This window comes from Nannobrachium achirus (genome assembly GCF_963921795.1).
Source record: "Nannobrachium achirus genome assembly, chromosome: 5".
Classification (NCBI taxonomy): Eukaryota; Metazoa; Chordata; class Actinopteri; order Myctophiformes; family Myctophidae; genus Nannobrachium; species Nannobrachium achirus.
The window spans coordinates 53,311,736-53,334,173 of NC_137814.1; the positions used below are offsets into that span (position 1 = coordinate 53,311,736).

General features: G+C 43.9%; 1 protein-coding gene across 1 annotated transcript in view; it reads left to right on the forward strand.

Annotated features, from left to right (window-relative positions):
• Positions 1 to 2,358: 2,358 nt before the first annotated feature.
• Positions 2,359 to 22,438, forward strand: part of LOC308285403 (PEX5-related protein-like) — a gene marked incomplete at its 3' end in the record, with an annotated part of 34,908 nt that continues 14,828 nt past the window's right edge. The window contains exons 1-7 of the mRNA XM_080726146.1: positions 2,359 to 2,442; positions 4,446 to 4,557; positions 5,923 to 6,249; positions 9,460 to 9,574; positions 11,422 to 11,509; positions 14,348 to 14,449; positions 21,958 to 22,077. Coding sequence (XP_080582272.1) covers positions 2,371 to 2,442; positions 4,446 to 4,557; positions 5,923 to 6,249; positions 9,460 to 9,574; positions 11,422 to 11,509; positions 14,348 to 14,449; positions 21,958 to 22,077 — 936 coding nt within the window. The 5' untranslated portion in view covers positions 2,359 to 2,370. The remainder of the gene's footprint in view (positions 2,443 to 4,445; positions 4,558 to 5,922; positions 6,250 to 9,459; positions 9,575 to 11,421; positions 11,510 to 14,347; positions 14,450 to 21,957; positions 22,078 to 22,438) is intronic.

Genomic DNA, 22,438 nt, shown 5'->3' on the forward strand with positions numbered 1-22,438 from the left:
TTATATCCTACCAAGACCTCTAGTACTGCTGGTTTTATATCCTACCAAGACCTCTAGTACTGCTGGTTTTATATCCTACCAAGACCTCTAGTACTGCTGGTTTTATATCCTACCAGGACCTCTAGTACTGCTGGTTTTATATCCTACCAATACCTCTAGTAGGCCTACTGCTGGTTTTGTATCCTGCCAGGACATCTAGTACGTTTTGCGAATCACAAAGTGCTACAGGGTTTTAAAACAATGGCACAAACATTATACAAAGGCAATACAGGTTATCTGTCCTACTAAAGTATGCAAGAAGATCAACATGCACTCTCTCAAAAAGGTTTTTGGTGCTATGAGTAAATCCCCTTAGATAAAACCTTTCAAACATGCTGCCTATTCCCCCCCACACACAGACACACGCACACACACACACACACACACACACACACACACACACACACACACACACACACACACACACACACACACACACACCCACGGACACACACACACTGCTTTATTTATCGTTGTTTCAAGGTCATTATATCATCATTGTCCCGTTGAAGGTCTTAGTTTGACCGAAACGTTTGCGCTTGTAACCTACGGTGCCGGAAAATGAATGGCATTCACCTGGTGCCACCTGCTGCTGTAAATAGACAGCTGGAATAACAAGGACCTAAATCACGTTACCAAACTTTTTTTCCTGTTTCCTTTAAAAGGAAAATCATTCTAATTTGGCCGGGTGGTTGGGGCTGGGAGGAGTGGGGGCTCCTCACTGGCAGGTGAGCCAGTACGATAGGACAGCAGTGACAGCACAGAATTGTGTGTGGGGAAGAATGAATTGGCATAATGAATAAATTGTGGAGAAAAAAGTAATAAGCGTACTCTCATGCATACAGGCATTATCTGAAGGATTGCAGGTAAATGATGTCCTTGGTTGACAAAACAGTGACCCTTGAGCAGTCACTTTACATAGATATCCTTGCATTTGATTCATAGTTGGTTGTGCACCATTGTTGCACAGTGAAAATGGCCTCAATCAGCAAGCTCACGACATGATGGGGGTCATTAATATGTCTGTACATGGACAAATATGTCTGTGATAAAGACTTGGCTGTGAAACGTGCATGGCCAATTTTCGATTTTCTGTTTTACACACCATTGTAATGTTCCTATTTTGATCATAATGCCCAATTACAGAACGTCAAGTCCCTGACGACGTGTCGTGAGCTTGTAGATTCACTATTTTCGCTGTGCGACATCAGTGGCACGCCACCAAGTATACATCAGGCCTTAACACTTTTGAAATAAAAAAATGGTGATTTCATTGTATTATATTTTGGTCATTCTAAACATACCTAAAGTTGGGAAGTTGTGTTTGGTAGATTTGTCTCTGTTGTTGTGACAGTGCCTCTGGATAATTCCTTTTATTGACTCATGCACAAACGCATGTTCCTTACATTGGTTACTATTTACCAGTGGTGGATAAAGTACCGTACTCACATTTGTTACTTGAGTATTGCAATACTGCAATGTATAAATACTCCATTTACAAGTAAAAGTCCTGAATTCAAAATTAACTTGAATAAAAGTAAGAAAGTATTGGCATCAAAATTTACTAAAGTACCAAAAGCAAAAGTACAAAATGTTTGAAAATAATAGATCTATTTTAAGAGCTATTTTCAAATAGCCAAGGTATAGAATAAGGCTAACTAATGTATGTTTTTATAATATTATCATTTATATCTGCAAAGTAACTAGTAACTAAGGTTTTCAAATACATGTAAGTGGAGTAAAAGTACAATATTTGGAACCGAGATGTAGCGGAGTAGAAGTAAAAGTATTGGAAATTCAAAATACTCAAGTAAAGTATAAATACCAAAAACTGTACGTAAGTACAGTACTTAAGTAAATGTACTTGGTTACTTTACACCACTGCTATTTACTAAGTAAAGTGTTTGCCAAAAACATTGTTTAAACAGAGTCACGATCTACCAAAGTCTAATTTCCGAGCTTTTTTGTCTGATGTTTTACATCATTTTTATCGTTGTTGTCGGGTGGAAACCTTGTATGTGCAAAACTGTTTGTTTTGTATTCATCACTTTAAAAGATGATTTAAAATAGTGAAAACAGCCGATCTACAAGCACACAAGTTGTGTGCTTGTAGATCTGCTATTTTCACTTGTCTTGTGCGGTGTATGGTGAAGCAGGGCTTTACTTTATGAAAAAAACGCACAGATTTGAAACTTGGAGATGCGAGGTTTTTGGCCGACAGTGACGTTATAATGGAGACAAAACGTTACCCGTTGCGTTGCCACTGACGACCCTTCCCCTCACTTTGTGGCTCTCCCTGCTGTGTAGGGAAAAGGTGAAAGGGTCGTTGCCATGGTGATGAAGGAGCTTCCTGGCAAAAAGGCCTCCTCTGAAGGAAATAGCCTCCTCACCGTGACAAGCAAGGTGGGCATGACCATGCAGACCACCAACCCAACCAGGAAGTGGCTGGGTGCAAGGGGGCCCAACACTTCCTGTTTGGATTGGTAGTGCTGCTACACTAGGGCTGGGCGACGCGACTTCAAAACTCACGATTGTTTCAAAACGTTTTGCCTTGGTTTTTTTACGATCGAGGCAAAAAAAGTCCTGGGCTTGCAGGAATCGCCTGTTTTCACGATTTCTGTGCGCCACCGTTCTACGAAGAAGTATGACACATTTAAGCCCCATGCGTTGTTCAGCGTAGTCCCTCATTGCTCTATTTTGTGTCTTATAGGTTTTCACTTTACGTTAAATATCATCGCTGAAAATAGCCAATCGACAAGCTCACAGCGCGTTTCGTTGCAGCACGTTGTGAGCTTGTCGATTTGCTATTTTCTGCGAAAGGTGGAAGGTGGTTAAGTGGTTAATTTGACTAATTGATTTAATCCATTTTTTTTTTAATCGATTCGCATTTTTCTGTGTTGATTATTTGATATGTAAGGGTGGAAAAAAAGGCTTCTAGATTAGTCGACGAACCTACTGTACATGAGCTTAAGATTAAGTCAGTTCTTGGCTCTAACATATCGGTTTTAACTATTTGTGAAGTTTTGGGTCCATCGCCCGGCCCCAGTAAAACAATGCACTGTGACTGTTGTTGTGTCTGTGCTTATTATGATCAGTCTATTAAAAAAACACGGAGGATCAGTTTGTCAACCGAGGACGTAAATAATGATCCTGCTATCAGCAACCGATCAGTCATTTACACTGATCAATTCCACTTGTCTGTCTGTGTGTGTGTGTGTGTGTCTGTCTGTCTACTGTATCCACACTACAGTATGAATCCTGTTTAATGTATCTGTGAAGCTGCATTGGATTATGTTTATTAAATGAATCCAAGGCTCATTATTTTGTGTTGGATGTGATCGTGAGTTAACGATTGTGAGTGTGTGTGCGTACCTGCGCGGGTTTGCGTGTGTGTGCGTTTGTGTGTGTTTGTGTGTGTGTATGCCTCTTATCATCCAACAGGTCATTGTTGTGATAAAACGTCACTTTTCATCTGAACTCTACTATTTCTGGTCTCCTCCAACCCAGAACACACAAGCATGTGACTGTCTGTCTGTTGTGCTGTTCTATATCCCACTGTTATTTGACAGTCTCCAGTCTGTGTTTGTGAGTGTGAGTGTGAGTGTGTGTGTGCATGCGTGCCTGTGCGAGAGAGAGAGAGAGGGAGAGAGTGTGTGTGTGTGTGTGTGTGTGTGTGTGTGTGTGTAGGTGTGTGTGTGTGTGTGTGTGTGTGTGCATGCGTGTGCCTGTGCGAGAGAGAGAGGGAGAGATTGTGTGTGCTCGTGCGTGTGTGCGTGCGTTGGGGTGCTCTGGCAGAGCTACCAGACACAGATAAACTGTCATATTATTTACATCCAGTCAGTCTAAACAGACTGGGGGTTGACCCTGGGATCTGGTGATTTGACAAACAGCCATTTATCTCTGTCTTTGATTGGCTCCCTGCCTTCCTTTTGTCCTCTCTCTCTCTCTCTCTCTCTCTCTCTCTCTCTCTCTCTCTCTCTCTCTCTCTCTCTCTCTCTCTCTCTCTCTCTCTCTCTCTCTCTCTCTCTCTCTCTCTTGATATTGCCTGGTTTAAGTTAAGAACTACAGTATATCGTCGTTGTCGGGTGGAAACCTTGTATGTCCAAAACTCTTCGTTTTGCATTTATCATTTTAAAAATGATTTAAACTAGTGAAAACAGCCGATCTACAAGCACACAACGCCTCGCACCGTAGATCTGCTGTTTTCACTACCTGTGCAACGGCCTTGTATGACGAAGCAGGGCTTTACTCCGCGAAAAAGCGTACAAATTCGTAACTTGGAGATACAAGGTTTCTGGCCGATAGTGACGATAAGATAAGTATATAGCTCTTGTTTTTACATTCATACTCATCTCTCTCTCTCTCTCTCTCTCTCTCTCTGTCTCTCTGTGTCTCTCTCCCAACAGAGGGAGCAGCAGGAGAGTCGTCCCCTGTTGAGTCCGTCCATCGATGACTTCCAGTCTGAGAGTCGCATCGATGCCCCCTCCGCCCCCCGGCCCGTCACCTCCAACACAGCAGGTACACAACCGCTCTCCTCTCCTCTCCTCTCCTCTCCTCTCCTCTCCTCTCCTCTCCTCTCCTCTCCTCTCCTCTCCTCTCCCGTCTTCCTTCGTACCACATGTGCTATGTTTACACATGTACAGCCGAGTCATCTTGTCATTTGTACCACCTGGCTCACTGTGGCAGGGTTTGCTGGTTGTTCTGTGCCTCCGTGACTGCCTAGATAGACAGACAGACAGACAGACAGACAGACAGACAGACAGACAGACAGACAGACAGACAGACAGACAGACAGACAGACAGACAGGGATATCTAAATCTACATCCCTGTTACATTGCAGTGACGACAACAGCGCTCGTTCACAGCATCAAGGACACTTGTCTGTATCTCCCGTATGTTGAGAGTCTGCAGCTATAATCCCTACAGTTGTTTTTTCTCCATGCTGGCTTATACGCCTCCCTTGTATTTCACCCAAAACACTGAAACATCAAACTAGTCACTGATCAGTGCTCTTCAGATCTTTTGATTTCAAGGACTTCCACGACGAGAGTTACAGAGCTGTTTTCTTTGTTGCTCACCCATAATAATTGCCGGAAATGTGTGTTACATTTCCTTTTTGTAATGTTGATCTTTTTCTTAATTAAATGTAGCAATACTGCCATGTACATGTATATATCGTCGTTGTCGGGTGGGAATCTTGTATGTCCAAGCATATCTACAAGCACCGCGAGGCGTTGTGTGCTTGTAGATCTGCCATTTTCACTACTTTTGTGCGACAGCCTTGTATGATGAAGCAGGGCTTTAGTGAAAAAAGATTTGAAATGAGGTTTCCGCACGACAACGACGATATATATATACATAAATATTATGTGTGGGGGGGAAAAAAGGGGTTCAAATCTGGGGCAGAAGTTAGGTTCACAACTGACTCTTCTGGGGGTGTTGGGCATTCGCTCTAGGGGTCGACCGATATGGGATTTTCATGTTCGATTTCGATATCGATAAGTCGTGATCAAAGAGGCCGATAACCAATATTATGAACCGATATGCATTTTAAGTAAAAAAAATGCATTTTAAGTAAAAATGTATCCCCCAATTTGAAATAGTGGTTAATTAATTTATATATTTTTCCCATCCTAAATGTCTAGAGAGGCTCACATCTAGTCGCCACATACTAGAATAGCGTTAAAAACGTATTACGCAGCAGGAAATCGGTGAGAATCAGTAACCAAGATGCAAAAAATAAATAAATAATAAAAGAAAATATATGGAAACATTTTTCAACTTTTTTTTTTTCCGATATCGATATTTTGCGATATTAACAAATGTTATGAATATCGACTTCGATTATCGCCCGTTTCGATAATCGCTCTGCTCTGCTGCAGTTCTGTCCACAGCCCTGGACCTGGTGGATCTGAGCGAGCCGGGACCGGGGGAAAGCGCCGTGCCGGTGGGGAGCGTAGGAGGAGGAGGAGGAGGAGGAGGAGGAGGAGGAGGAGGCGGAGGAGGAGGCGGAGGAGGAGGAGGGGGCAGCAGGAGGAAGGGCAGCAGCAGGGAGAAGAGGTGTCCTCCTGGCCTGGGGAGCATTAAGGGGGGCAGGAGCAGCCCCCTGCGCAGGAAGAGGGCCGAGGACTCCGAGCTGATCCAGGTGGACGTGGAACATCTGACCCCCAGCCCGCGAACCCCGCCCGAGCGCTGCTCCATAGACTCAGGTGCAGTGTGTGTGTGTGTGTGTGTGTGTGTGTGTGTGTGTGTGTGCGCGTGTGTGTGTGTGTGTGTGTGTGTGTGTGTGTGTGTGTGTGTGTGTGTGTGTGTGTGTGTGTGTGTGTGTGTGTGTGTGTGTGTGTGTGTGTGTGTGTGTTTGTGTGCTTGCCGTGCGCCCATGTGTGGCTTAGGGCCGGTGTATATAGTCCACTTTTAGAGCAGAATTTATTTCGGTTTGGGAAGTCACAAAATCTCAGCGGCACCGAACAGCTGAATTAATGACGGTACCCGCCTCCCCGAACCTCTGTATGATGTCATATTGTAGTTTAGACAGAGCCGAACCAAAATAAATTTGTCTCTAAAAGTGGAGTATGCATCAGGCCTTAGTGGCAACTGGTCTCTGAAATTTTTATTTCACTGTCAGATCAAAATAAAAATGATCCTAACCCACTTCAACCCTTTTAAGAGCACATTCTAGGACAAGGGGAACTTTCCAGGTTTAATATTGAATGCATGGAAAGCGTCGAATGGACTATTTATACAGTTGACTGGAGTCCTCTGGGGCTTTATACTAGGTCCACACACTCCTTTTTATTTCCCCTGTACACCAAATCTCTAAATCAAACCAAAGTGTTTGACCCAGAATAGGGAGGGTGCTGGTGGGTAAAATGTCGGGTGGAAACCTCATCATGTCCAAAACTAGTCGCAAAAGTAGCAGATCGACAATCTCAAAACGCGACGCCGAGCTTGTACATTAGATCAGCTACTTTTGATGCTTTTGTGTGACGCTGTAGTCTAATCAAGTACAGCTTAATTTATGAAAGAAAGAAAAAAAAAACACAAAAAGTTTTGATATACAGACTGTGTTCTTCTGAATCCCTGTTTGGTCGAGGTCGCACAACCTCTCTCTCTTCTTCATCTTCAATCCTCTGCACCTTCACCATGCTGGTGTGTGCTGCGCCATGGCTGCACCCCTTTCCTGCTTGTTTTGTTGGCCGGTATTCATTAATTATTTTGAATTCTCTCTGGGACGGTGCACTGCACTTCATCCGGCAGAGAGTAGTGCTTCGTGCAGAGTGCAGGCTGGAGTTAATCCCCGCTGTTAACATAATGAGGCTGTCACTCAACTTCACCGCTGACAATACCGTTAGAGAGCTATTTTTATGACTGATCTTTATCCTCTACCTGGAGTCACGGATGACCTGCTGTACTTAAAAATTAAAAAATGAACGGAACACAACACGCACACCCATAATGTACTGTGGTGTGGGCGGGCAGCAGATGTGTTGTTTTTGTCCTGCACCTGCCCTACAATCAGTAGTGACTACAGATGTGCAAACTTCACATGTCCTGCCATTTCAGGGGATTTGCAGAACATTGAGCTTGTAGATCAGCTATTTTTGCTATTTCTATGACATTCTCTGACTTGGAGGTTTAAATCTACCCATAAAGGTGGATTCTGCTTTTCAGTTTTCTGCAAAAATATGCTCCATTCTCCATAAAAATTAGAAAGGAAAAACAGGGAAAGAAACCTAAATACTTAAATACTGAAGAGTAGTCTAAAACTATAGCCGTGTGATCCGGTTCAGAGAAAAGAAGAAAAGCGGTGGTTCCGGTGGTTGGTTTCCTGTTGACGATGCATTGTTTTTGTTCCCCACATATTCGAGTATATATCCGATACGAGTTAGAATAAAAGCTGAACATACCAAATGATTATTATACCAAAAGAAACAAAACAATTATACCAATTTAAACCAGTTTTAAACTAGGAGAATCATTTGGGAGTTGCACAACACCTGTGGTTTCCGACCTCCTGACAACAAACTACAACATGACGTAGTTTAAGGCCGCGCTCACACATGTGCGTCACGCATCATCATCTTATCGTCTGAGAATGGCCACTGGGGGCGCCGTACTAATGCATTGTCAATGGAAGGTTGTTTGGTTTTTTGTCGTTGCCGTGTCTCTAGCTCAACCGCAGCCTGTACGCTCTTGAAGAGACACGGCAACGACAAAACACCAAACAACCTTGCATTGAGAATGCATTAGTACGGCGCCCCCAGTGGCCATTCTCATACGATAAGATGATGATGCGTGACGCAGATGTCTGTACGGCGCCTACGAAACACAGGATAAGATGTTGATTTCCTTCAACATCTGTGAAGGAATGTATGTGCCTGGACCACTAGGCCAGCGGGCGCCCCATGTCACAGCATTTCTTATCTGTGAGAGTGCACACATGGAACCAAATGGACCTGTATCAGCTCCAGTGGGAAAGTTGCGGGGGTTGAATTATGGTCAAAGTATCATTCTCCCACACTGCGAAAGCAACTGTCTTAAAAATAAAAAGCAAATACTGAAAGGCACGTATACGTCAAAACATACTTGACTTTGTTTTTTCAATCATTTTTTGTACACAGGCACAATTCAACAGTGACACTGTGAAGTTGAAATGTCTCATTTCTAAAACTTGAGAAAGTAAGATGAGATGAGACATTGATCCCAGAGGACAGCTTGGGTCACAGATCAGCTACAGATACATTTACAGTAAATGATATATGCAGAATAATACTGCACTAAGATGTCACTGAAAACACTGTTGTCATCTTTATTAAACTCCGCCAGGTGTTTCTTGCATTGTGTGTGTGTGTGTGTGTGTGTGTGTGTGCGTGCGTGCGTGCGTGCGTGCGTGCGTGCGTGCGTGCGTGTGTGCGTGTGCGTGTGCGTGTGTTTCCACAGCTTAATCTCGCGAACTACCAGACTGACTATTTCTTGTGCATGCTGCCCCTCTAGCCAAGAATGACAACTATGTCATTTTTGTGAATGAGTTAATCACAGAGCAATCATCCCTTCAGGCTATGGGACACATGTCCCGCCAGGCTATGGAGAGGAACTACTGTATAACAATTACAATGCTACTGCCTCTCTGGCTTGTGTCTCATGGATGTAATGGTTCGAGTCAGTCGCAGGCATTCCATTCGCTGGCACAAGCCAAGGTACTACACTGAAATGCCAACTTATGAAAGTTGCACTGTAATTGATAATGTACAATGTGTGGAAAAATGACAGATGTTGAGTTGTACAAGTTGATATTAGATATTTTTGAAATCATTTAGAACATTTGTCAACATTTGGCTGTTTTTTTTGGTAAACTTTGTATAAGAAAGAAATCAATGATGAATAGAATGTCAGACATGTTGTGTTCTGTCCCTCTGCAGTCGTTGTGTCTTCTCCCATGGAGAAATGGGAGGAGGTGAGTCTTCAGCTGGAGGGCAGGAGGAGGAGATACGAGAAGAGGTGCACGTCCCATCACTCCTCCAGTGAACTGCTGTGGTAAACCTGACACCTGCCATGTTTGTAGTTTTAGTCCATCACCCAACACCTGCCATGTTTGTAGTTTTAGTCCATCACCCAACTCCTGCCATGTTTGTAGTTTTAGTCCATCACCCAACACCTGCCATGTTTGTAGTTTTAGTCCATCACCCAACACCTGCCATGTTTGTAGTTTTAGTCCATCACCCAACACCTGCCATGTTTGTAGTTTTAGTCCATCACCCAACACCTGCCATGTTTGTAGTTTTAGTCCATCACCCAACACCTGCCATGTTTGTAGTTTTAGTCCATCAACCAACACCTGCCATGTTTGTAGTTTTAGTCCATCACCCAACACCTGCCATGTTTGTAGTTTTAGTCCATCGTCACTCCTCCAGTGAGCTTGTGATTGGCTGAACCAGAGGTAGGGAGCGCTCCATTGTGTTCACTTGAACCGCGCAGAGGTAACACATCGGAGAGGTGTCACCTAAACCTAACCTTAACCCTAACACTAACCTCAGTAAAACTAACCCTGGTGAAATGGTGACCTCTCCACCGAAAACGAGCGCTCTATCCCTACAGAAAGTAAATTCGCCTCCAGCTCAACTGCTGTGGTAAACCCAACACCTGCCATGTTTGTCGTTTTATTCCAGCAGCATCTAGACCAGTGACTCTCAGCCTGTTTCATTTCAAGGACCCCCAGTTTCATTAGTTCTGTGTCTGGTGGAAACCCTGTATGTCCAAAACGGTTACTTTTGAGGATTCAACTGAAAACATAACAAAAGACACGCTGTGAAATGTGGACCCCTGGTGGTCCCGGCCCAGATGATGAGAACCCTGCATTCCCTGCATGCTGTGTTTGGTGCCTGTGAGCCTCTGGGCCTTTAATTTCTGCTTTGCTGTGTGATGTTCCATTATGCAAATAATGCTAAAATATCTGCAAGAAGCTGCAGCCTGCTCTGACTGCGAGCAATCTGGCCTAGAACACAAACACATCCGTATCAGCTTAAAGTCTTAGATTGTTAGTAAGCTCACATTTCCTCTGAAATTCATTTTATATGCAGAATCACAGCAAGTTGTTTCAAGATTTGTTTTTGGCCTTTTATGTCTTTATAGATAGGACAGACTGACAGGAAATGGGGGGAGAGATGGGGAGTGACATGCAGCAAAAAATACTGTACATATGTCTTTTTGCTTTCCTTTGTTTCTTTCATCTTTGGTGCTGGGAAGTCTTTCACAGATAATAGCAGATCGACAAGCTTGTTGACATGCTATTTTCAGCGAAAACAGAAAGGTCCTTGGTATGGAGCACTGAGGGACGATCCGCTCATCTATATGTATGGGGTTTAAGTGGTTATGTATGGGGTTTAAGTGGTTAAGGGCAGCAGTAGCTTCCTTAGAGGGTAAAAGAGGCTGTTTGGTAATGAGAAGGTCACCGGTTCACTCCCTGGTCTGTCCAGTGTACGTGTCAAAGACACTTAATCTCAGTGCAGATGTTGACCACATCATTTGCTTCTTAGTACATTACAAAATTCTGTCTTCCAACCTATTTATTCTGTTGATTTATACCTACATTCTTTGTAAAGTTGTAGTTGTTTTGGTCAACTTTACGGTATCAGTAAATATGCATCTCACTGAATCATGAGATGTCTGACACATTGAAAAATCTCACTTCTCTGCTTGTCCAAACTGGTTCAGACAAGAAGCGATGGATTTAGTTTGAGCTAGTTCAGATGATGAGACGAAAAGTTCACAACGGAATATGACATATTGTGAATGTGGATTAAAACACTGATTGTCCACGAATGAAAGAGAAATCTTGTGAGCTTTATGAAGGTCTGAACAAACATCTCCCTGTCTCCTTGCAGGTCTGCAGAGTTCAAAACTGCTGCTACATCTAAGAACAGCTTTGAGGTCCACAGTCTGGACGACATGGACTTCATCAGTTCCCCACAGGTGAGTCCTGTGTGTCCTGGCACGCACGCACGCACGCACGCACGCACGCACGCACGCACGCACGCACGCACGCACACACGCACACACACACACACACACACACACACACACAGGTGAGTCCAACTCATTTTTGCCGGCCCCCAGCAGTTCTGTGTGAGTCATCTGTCTTTGGGTGACAGTGACCTCTGTGTTTTTTATTTCATATTTCTGTCACACACACACACACACACACACATGTTTGTATGCATCCATTATGGGGACCTGCGCGGGTTTGCATCGATTATGGGGACACCACTTTCCTGTGGTCCCACAGGCCTGAAAAACTGACTTGAAGCCAACGTCATTGTATCCAAATATCGGACCTGTGATTGGCTAGTAGTGTGTCAATCTCTCATTCTCCCATTCTCTCACACACTCACACAAAAACTGCAGGAAAAAAAAAATGTTTTGGGGGGGTCCCCACTCTGTTAACACACCTGTCATATGACATGAAAACGCGAATTATGGGACTTGCTTAAAAAAAGCACCAGACACTCAGCAACACTGCCCCCTATCTCCCTGAATGATAATAATTATGGGGACCTACGATTTTGTCCCCACTGTGTCAGACGTCCCCAGCATGTGAGTGTGTGAACATGCGTATGGTCCCCATAAGTATAGCTAGACAAACGCACACACACACACACACACACACACACACACACACACACACACACACACACACACACACACACACACACACACACTCACACACACACACACACACACACACACACACACACACACACACACACACACACACACACACACACACACACACACAGTTGGTGGATGGTATTTACAGTAGTAGACAGCTGGTCTTCGGACCAGCAGACATTATAGATGACAGAAACATTACTTTGGATCGGGAGTGAAGTGGGTTTTCCACCGGTAGAATGGTCTGATTTATGAATACATGGATTGAATGCGGAGGAGAGGAGAGGAGAGGAGAGGAGAGGAGAGGTGAGGGACCCTGGGGAAGGATGAGATCTCAGCCATTGGTTTTGAAGCCACTTTTATTTTTGGCAAATTCAAATCCATCGTCTTGGAACTTCCCTTCCCGAAAAGCAACCGGGAAACAAATGCTATTGGCTGAAAGGGCTTCAATTTCAATAGCTCTCCCTTGCCGCCTGAATCTGTCCTATACCTACTAACTTCGTTCCACTGATTCAAGCCAGAACATAACCGATCGATTGATCATTCGAATAAACATGTTCAGAAAAATGCACACGCCAACGCTTTTGAGATTTTCAAGTGTGCCCAGGCAGCTCCAACATCTAATCCAGACTTCAGTCAACAAAGCTTGACTGCTGTTAACTCTCCTCCTTGTTGTTGGCCTCCCGGCATGCGCACTGAAGCAAAACCTCCAAAATGATCCGGAATGGAATGCTGCTGCATGCCTGGATTTCAACCTCCTAAAATCGTCTCCCTCCCTCTCTCCCTTCATTCCAGTCATTGGCTTCCAGTTAACTGTACCTAGCAGTGGTGTAAAGTATTTTCCAATACTTTCACTTCTACTCCACTATATCTCGGATCCAAATATTGTACTTCTTACTGTAGGTTTTGGCACCGTTTTACTGAGGTGCCAAAACCTCAGTACCAAAACGTATTCCTAACCTCATTCCTCAAAGGTTAGGAATAAGGTTAGGTTTAACCATTTAGGCATATAGTTTACAGAGGTATATAAAGACATTATGGATCTAAATTGAAAATAACAAATAAGTCTCGCCTTACCCGAGTTTCCTTTTAGTTTACATTTTATCAGTGAACTGTACTGTCATGAAACTGTACCTTTATCATAAACTTCTAATGAATACCTCAATCAATCAATCAATCAATCAATCAATCAATCAATCAATCAATCAAAAGGCATAAACCATCAGCCCGCAGGCGAGTTTCTTTCCGGTGACTCTTCCGGTATTCTTCCTGCTTACTTAGATCAGCTAACACAGGAAGGCTGTTCGATCCTTCTGTAAACCACCCTTGACCACACTCCACACACAGCTCCCCTCTGGCTCACAAACTGTGGAACAAACACCCCATTGCAGCCAGAACTGCAGACTCACTCCCTTTTCTTTCCTAGTCTGAAGACTCACCTGTTCAGACTCCACCTCACTCCTTGTATCCCTTCGTGTCACCCTTTCTTATGGCGATGTATGCTAGTTTACGATGCAGATATGTTGTTAATTGTTCTCATGTTTTTTGCTTTCATTATTTAAGGCGGAGGTGGAGGTATCACGTGATAAAGAGATTTTCACCCGGCATGGCCGGCACGCATCGTTGCCCTCGGTAACCATCATCAGGCAATGATTAATCTATATAGTATAAATATGCTATATAGATTAGTATATCGTCTCTGTCAGGTGGAAACCTCAGTATGTGTAAAGCTGTTACTTTTCAGGTTTCAAATAAACAGAGTGCCGTGCTGTGAGCTTGTATAACGACAAAAACTAAAAGCTAGAACAAGGTAAGAGGTTTCTGCCCGACAGTAACGATATACTATTAATGTGATAATCTTATTAAAATGTTGTCTTATTGTTTGAGGCCTCGCCTCATACTCTTTAGTCTGTTTCCATTGTGTTTGTACAGTGGTATTGTTGTCATTGTATCGTAGCAGCGTTTGTCATGTCCTCTTTATGAGCAACAGATCAAATCCACTGGAAGATGTTTTTATTGAGGACATCTGTGATGTCCACTACCAGAGAAGGCTCTTGGCTGACCTAGACGCGTGTGCGTGCGTGTGTGTGCACGTGTGTGTGTGCGTTCGTGCGTGCGTGCGTGCGTGCGTGTGTGTTTTAGGAGTGCTGTGTGACCAGGGAGAGGCGGAGAACCAGGTCTCAGGTGCTGCGTGGGAACTTAACCACGGAGGAAGAGTTTGTCAGAGCCAAAGCAGCTGTGGAGGTGCGCACACACACACACACACACACACACACACACACACACACACACACACACACACACACACACACACACACACACACACACACACACACACACACACACACGCACACACACACACACACACACGCACACACACACGTGCACGCACACACACACACACAGTGACCAACAGCAGAACAGTGGTTCAAAAGGGAAAATACAGGGAATATTCTGGCCCAAAACCATCTCCAGTCAACACCGTCTTAGCCTGTGTAAACAGGAAAACGTGGCTACCGTCCTTATGAGACTGGGCAGCGCTTGGAAGGAACACGTTATTCCAACTAGTTTGTTTTTTGTGAGGTTAGGGGACATAGGGACAAACTCCACACAGAAAGGAGATCCTTTGCTGCTGCCCCACCACGCCAGCCGGCATAAAGGGCAGTAAGTAACATATCTCTTAGAGTGTCCAAATGGAACCAAAAGCAGTACCTCAGAGTTACAGTACAGGCCTGTAAGGGTCCATTTGGTGCACCCTGAAGGGGTCTCTGTTTTGTCGTGTTCGCATCGCCAAGGACTCTCAGCACAGCGTGTACATTATTTACAGCAAAGCACAGTAAGTACAGTATGCATGCAACTGGATCCCGGTGCCTGTGGTTTGGAGCAGGGTATCACCTGCATGTAGAGTTACAGAACTATATCATTCATCAGCCCCCGCTGCACCCAATGAATCAGCAAGCGGAGACACTGCCATACATCACAGTCACAACACACAGGACTACTGGAGGGGAGGCTGCCGAGAGAGAGAGAGAGAGAGAGAGAGAGAGAGAGAGAGAGAGAGAGAGAGAGAGAGAGAGCAGGGTGATAGGTACAGGTACACTGAGTGACAGAGTGAGACAAGCAGAGATAAAGAGAGAGGCTTTAGTAGAGATTCCGAGAGGTGGGGAGAGGTGGGCTGAGATAAAGTAGAGAGATGGATGAGAGAGATACTGAAAAGGAATGAATGGAGAGTTTGTTGATGAAGACCATTTCCAGTGAACATGATTAAAGTCTGTGTCTAGCCGTCATGTTCCCTAAAAGTGGTACATTTTGCAGAGATGTTACTTCTCAAAGATCTATTTGTTTTTGACATAATATTGAAATTTTACATTCAGGTTAGCTCTGGTCCATAGCGTTAGGAGTTCTCCCTAACGCTATGTGTTTACTCTGCATCCGCTTGACCCGCAGAAAGCCTGTGCACCCTCTCGTCTGGTCAAAAAATAACAAAATAATACAGTTTCACCACTACTCACCAAAACGAAAACGGCTTTTGGGAGTTGAAAGCCAGCTTTCCTTAGTGAAAGCACTCGGAGCCCCCCACCTCACGGCTAAAATACACTTTTTGGCCAGAAAAGAAAATATTTCACGGGAAATGTTACCTACTCCACAGCGCCCATACAGATCCTGTCTATTGACCAGATTTTCACCTTCAGGTGAAGTATTTTCTTTTCTGGCAAAAAAGTGTATTTGAGACATGAGGTGGGGGCTCAGAGTGTTCCCACTAAGGAAAGTAGGCTTTCACTCCCAAAAGCCGTCTTTGTTTTGGTGAGTAGGGAAACTGTATTTACGTACCGTATTTTCCAGACTATAAGGCGCACTTAAAAGCCTTTAATTTTCTCAAAGAACTACAGTGCGCCTTATAGTCCAGTGCGCCTTATATATGGATCATTCATTGACATTGACATTCCCTTTAGCACAGCTCCATCTGTTGGAAGCATAACGCAACGGTAGTGTCTATTATGTGCGCCTTATAGTCCGGTGCGCCTTATATATGAAAACAGTTCGAAAATAGACCATTCATTGACAGTGCGCCTTATAGTCCGGTGCGCCTTATAGTCCGGAAAATACGGTATTTGTTAACCAGACGATAGGTTCACAGGCTTTCTGCGGGCACAGCGGATGTAGAGTAACATAGCGTTAAGAACTTCTTCTAACGCTATAGATCAGAGCTACATTCAGGTAGAATTTAGTGTAAATGTGCCGATAAATGGAATTTTCTTTGGAAGATATTAGCTTGATAATTGGACAGAACTGCAGAGATGCTGAAAAAGGTTAGCTTGTAATCCTGAAACACAACGCCTCGCGGTGCGAGGTGTTGTGAGCTTGTAGATCGGCTGTTTTCAGTAGTTTAGTACATTTTTTTAAAATGATAAAAACGAACGGTTTTGGACATGTTAACGACGACATGTTAATCTAAAACAGGTGAGAGTGGGTGGAGTCAGCCAGGTAACCGCAGGGCTGCTGATGGGAAAGGAGTGGGAGCAGGTGTGTAGGCAGGGTGGGGCAGTTAGGTGACGGGGAAAGGAGAGGAACACTGAGGACATCCGGTGGACAAGGACTGAATAGCAGGTCTGGGGGAGTTGGGAAACGTGTCCTCTTCCAACAGATTGAGACACAATTCAAGGGTAATGAAAAGCCACAAACGACCTTAACACATTCAATGTTGTTGTTGTCGTCTGTGTTTTTTTGTTTTTTTAGCCACATGAATGTTGAAGAAAGTTGAGAATGCGAGGACAGACTGTACCGTTACCGTAGATGAGATTCGGTACTGCGGTACTACAAACATGGTAGCCTACATGTCAGATAAGATATATTACTGCAATACTACTGTACAAGATTAGATGCAATATTACTACAGCCCATAAAAAATGATGGCTTGGGCAAAGGTGAAAGCCATTCTCCTTTGTACAAAAGATCAAGGGGAAGGAAAGAAAGACTGATTGGAGAGAGAGAGAGACAGAGACAGAGAGAGAGAGAGAGAGAGAGAGAGAGAGAGAGAGAGAGAGAGAGAGAGAAAGGCAGTGGAGGGATGAACTGAGGACAGATAGAGGGAAAGTGATCCATGCAATGACACCATGCGGGCGGCCATCAGTACTGACCTGCATGAGTGTTCAGTGGAGGCACACGCGCACGCACAGTGGTGTAAAGTAACTAAGTACATTTACTTAAGTACTGTACTTACTGTAAGTACACTTTTGAGGTATTTGTACTTTACTTGAGTATTTCCAAGTTCCGATACTTTTACTTCTACTCCACTACATCTTGGATTCAAATATTGTACTTTTACTCCACTACATTTATTTTAAAAAACTTGAGTTTACTTTGCAGGTGTAAGGGCAGTTCTCCATTCCTACTGAGGTTAGGGTTAGGGTTAGGGTTTGGTTTAGGTGGTCACTAGTCTCGCGTAGCCAGACAACTATTCCACAATCTCCGAATGCTATATAGAGTCTGGAAGAGCAGCTCCCGAACGGCGAGTATCGGAAGTAGCCACTGCTGCACTGAACTGTAGTCCCATTGGAAACATAACAGAAACACAATAGCTCAGACAAAGTCATTCGAGCTGCCTATTATTGTTATGAGTGTATAGTTTATGAAACGTTTGAAAACATCATGAAGGTGACACCAATAACACCAGAGAAAGACAAAATAAAGCCCCCAGAAATGTTGAAAGGAGACATAACGCTTCCAGTAGGACATGTTATTGCTACTGCACTACGGGAGCGGTTGCGTCACATCCGCTTTATCTCGCACTCACCGTTTCTATTTCCGTCTGCCAGACTGTATGCCGGGAGCATTTGACCAAATCGCGGAGGCAACAGTCTGGCCACGCGAGACTAGGTGGTCACTGCTCCGTAGGGATGGCAGTGCGTAGGAATGGTGAGGTTGTAGATCTGCTATTTTCAAACATTTAGTACTTTTACTTTTGGTACTTTAAGTACATTTTGATGCCAATACTTTCATACTTTTACTCAAGTACATTTTGAATTCTGGACATTTACTTGTAAGGGTGTCCTCACACCAAAATACCTAGAGTGGAATCCGCCAATGCATTTCAATGAGAATGGAGCGTTTTTTCCCAGTAGAGGATTTCTGCAAAAAACACTCCATTCTCATTGAAATGCATTGGCGGATTCCACTCTAGGTATTTTGGTGTGAGGGCACCCTAAGGGAGTACATCTACCGTGCAGTATTGATACTTTTACTTAAGTACAAAATGAGAGTACTTTTTCCACCTCTGCACATGCACGCACGAACGCGCACGCGCCATCCATTTCCTCTCCTGCACCTCCCCTGTCATCCTTCATGTGACGATCCACACCCATCCCCTCCTCTCCCTTTTATCTCTTCATTCCTCCGCCCCCTCCAGTCCTCCCTTCCTCCCTAAATCCATCCATCCACCCGTCACCTCTCCTCCACCCTCCTAGCTGTCTCCAGCCGTGTCCTCCCCCCCTCACACACACATACACCTCCTGCGGCTTCTGTCCTTTCACTGCAACGGCTCCTATCATAACGTGCCTCATATTATCCCTGTACGATATTCAATCTGCTCGTCCGATCGTAGCCTACCGCTGTGATGTTTAAGCCAGATGTACGCTCTCTGGCCTGCCTGTGTCGCACACCGGAAGTATCCAGATATACAAGGTCACTTTGTGAGCTTGTAGATCACATGGATTTTTGTGACCGCAAAGTATATCCAAGCCCTTTATTCGGAGGTACCTCTCTGTCACATTGGTACAGTACATGGTCAAATCACGATTGTGTGTGCATGCCATAGGGCAGGGCTACTCAACTTAAAGCTATACTGTGTAAGTTGCTCAACTAGTGGTCAGTAGCGGTATTGCTTTTTTCGGCCGTTTTTCGGCCGGAGTCGTCGCGGACCACCGCCGCGGACCACCGGAGCGGCGCCAGCAAACCACCGCGACCGATAGTAATCCGTGGAGGGGTAGAACGCATGGTAGAACGTAATTTTCTGGCCAGGATTTGTGGATTAAGAGGTTAAAATCCTTCACCATGGTAAACACTGTAGCCAAGCGGAGGCGCTTCCTGGAGACCAGAGCAGATAAGCTGTGATTGGCCGGTAGTGTACCATGTGTGCATGATCGGCGATGTGATTGGGCAACGTATACACAACGTATACAGATGATGCAGATTACGTCATTTTGGCGCGAAATCCCGCCCCTGTCACTGCTAAGAAGAAAACATATAAAGAGAAGGCTTCAGAAGCTGAAAATAACGGAGTGGGTGTTCTAAAACTTTAGCGATTTAACAGTTAGGACAATTTTAAGATTTGTTTTATAAAAAAAGTTACATGGTACAACTTTAAGATGGTTCAGGGGCCACTCAGTAAAATACAAAAAGTCCAAGGGCCGCAAGCTAAAAATGTCGGTCCTATATATTTTATTTTAAAATAAAAATCTTCTCTCTCACTTCTGCCAGTGTGCCAGTGATCACCCTCCCCTGTGCCAATGTTGCCTACCCCTGGTCTAAATGAATGGGCAGTTTCTTCCGAAACCTCACTGCGATGCCCTATAAGTCATTCACCTTATGGTTCAAAGATCTGACCTTCTGGTCAGGATGCTGCCTTGTGCGTAAATAACATGCACACATTAGTGTTGGTGCGAAATAATCCTGTGAGTATCAGAACAGCTCTGCCCGTCACTGAGTCCCATCCCATTTGAAATCACTTCCTGCACTGACCAATCCCCTTCCACTTCACTGAGCTCAGACCAATCAAATCCTCTCACAGATTAAAGAGGCTTTTTGTTCCTAATTACTTTCTAGAAATACTTTCTATTTTAGTAAGTCAGACTGGTATAAAAATAGCTGACGAGTGCGTAATGTAATGACAGTTTGAATAATTTAGTTGTACTTCAGCGGCATCAGTTTATTCTTGGTAACCATATGAGTATGGATATAGGCTGAAATGTTCATTTTGACTAGGAAGAATTGAATTACAGATATCTGGAACATATATTCAGCCTTGCTATATTATGTTAAAGCGGCTTGCCATAGATCATTTTTTCTTCTATTCATTTTTAAAGCACTGCGGTTCTTATGTTGAGTGATTTCTAAAAAGCCAATGGGATTTATGAATGGGAAAATGTCTGTGTGTATTTTCTTCCATACAGCGGTGGATGACAGGTACACACAGTTATAAAAGAAAGCCTGCTTTTGCTATTTTAGCCCCTAAATGATCATTTCAGTTCTGTAACTCTAAGAGTGTTCAAATGGAACCAAATGCACTGGTTCCAATGGACAGGCCAAACCTTGCCTTTTTACATTTTGAGGACCCATGGAAGAAAAGGCTCCACTGCCTTCTTTCTTCATGCCTTACAAGACCTGCTCTTGACATGCAACAGACCAGTGGTGGAAAAATTGCTCCATTTCTTTACTTGAGTAAAGGTATCAATACTGCAATGTAGAAGTACTCCATTACAAGTAAAAGTCTGTAATTCAAAATGTACTTGCGTAAAAGTACGAAAGTGTTGGCATCAAAATGTATTTAAAGCTCCAAAAGTAAAAGTACAATATGTTTGAAAATAGCCGATCTACAAGCTCACAATGCGTCGCGATGCGACACGTTGTGAGCTTGTATATCTGCTATTTTCAAATTGCCATGGTATAAAATAGGGCTACAGTGGTTTATCATAATTTATACCTACAAAGTGCAGCACCTCTTGGACTTTGGAGTAAAAAGTACAATATTTGCCTCTGAGATGTAGTGGAGTAGAAGCGAAAGTATTGCAAATTGAAAGTACTCCAGTGGGCTACCTAGAAAGTGTACTTAAGTACATTACTTGAGTACATGTACTTAGTTACTTTACACCACTGTTGGTTTCACAGCAGCATCATAACACATGGATGCCTGAACTGCGCCTCATCCAGCTGTACTAATTATTGGTTTCTTTCCAGATTCACTCCTAACACAGGCTAATGCAAACTGACAGGCTGCACATTTCCCCAGGTGATATGGTCCAGTAGACTAATTAAGAGTTATAGATTTTTACTTTTTAATTTATTTCTGTAGAACAGCTTGGTGTGAGGAAAAGGCCCTGTAGGAGTTGAAGGAACGCACAATAAGCAGATTTTTACGTGTTTTTGATCGATTGATGTTTTGTTGACAAAAAGTGCATATGTATGCAAACATGACCGTACAGTATATTTGTGCAAATCTGTCAAAAAGGATAAAATGCACGCACGCACGCACGCACACGCGCGCACACACACACGCACACAAAAGCTTAGGAGCTTATTTTCATTGTGGTCCTATTACACCAATTACATTAAATTCAATTCAAAGGGCTTTATTGGCATGAGAAAACATACGTTTACATTGCCAAAGCAGAAGTGTACACAATACAATACAATCGGAACACAATATGTGCAAGTGAAAGGAGTGTAACAGTTTTCATGCATCAAGCTTACTTACATGTAGGCAGAGCAGGGACATAAATGGTCTTTAAGGTGGTTGGGTTCCATTTGATATCCTTCTCCTATCACAGCAGCTCACGAATCTTGCTGCTGTGTTTGCACCATATTAACACCATATTAACATATAGTAACAATGTTATACATACATGAAAACTTGTGAAATTGGACATTCTGCATTATGAGTAGTTTCTACTTTTGGTACTTTAATAGTATTGTACTTTTACTAAAATTAAAATTTTCAGACTTATTTCCTCACTAAATCTTTTCCTCCTCTTCTCCAGTCGGACACGGTGTTCTGGGATAAGATGCAGGCGGAGTGGGAGGAGCTTGCCAGGAGGAACTGGCTGGAGGATTCAGAGAGCGACGCGGCGCTGCCCCCTGCTGTTTCCCCCAACGACAAGGTGAGGCTGACTCTCCGCATGCACGCACGCACGCACGCACGCACGCACGCACGCACGCACGCACGCACGCACGCACGTACCAATAGGAGTTATTTATACGACTGCAAAGGCAAAAACAGAAGTGAGGTGCAGGCGTGCATGACCATAGATGTAATTGTCGTGACCGAAGGTCGTTTCGACCGAAGGTCGCAGTATACCATGAGAAATGTCGTAGCTTGTCTCCGTCTGTGTCAGTACAGGAATTGATATCACGTGACATCACCACAGTCAGTCCTTCAGTCAGTACAGGAAGTGATGTCACGTGACATCACCTCATCAAAGATCAAACCCTGGGTATCCATACTGTGTCAGTCTATGGGTT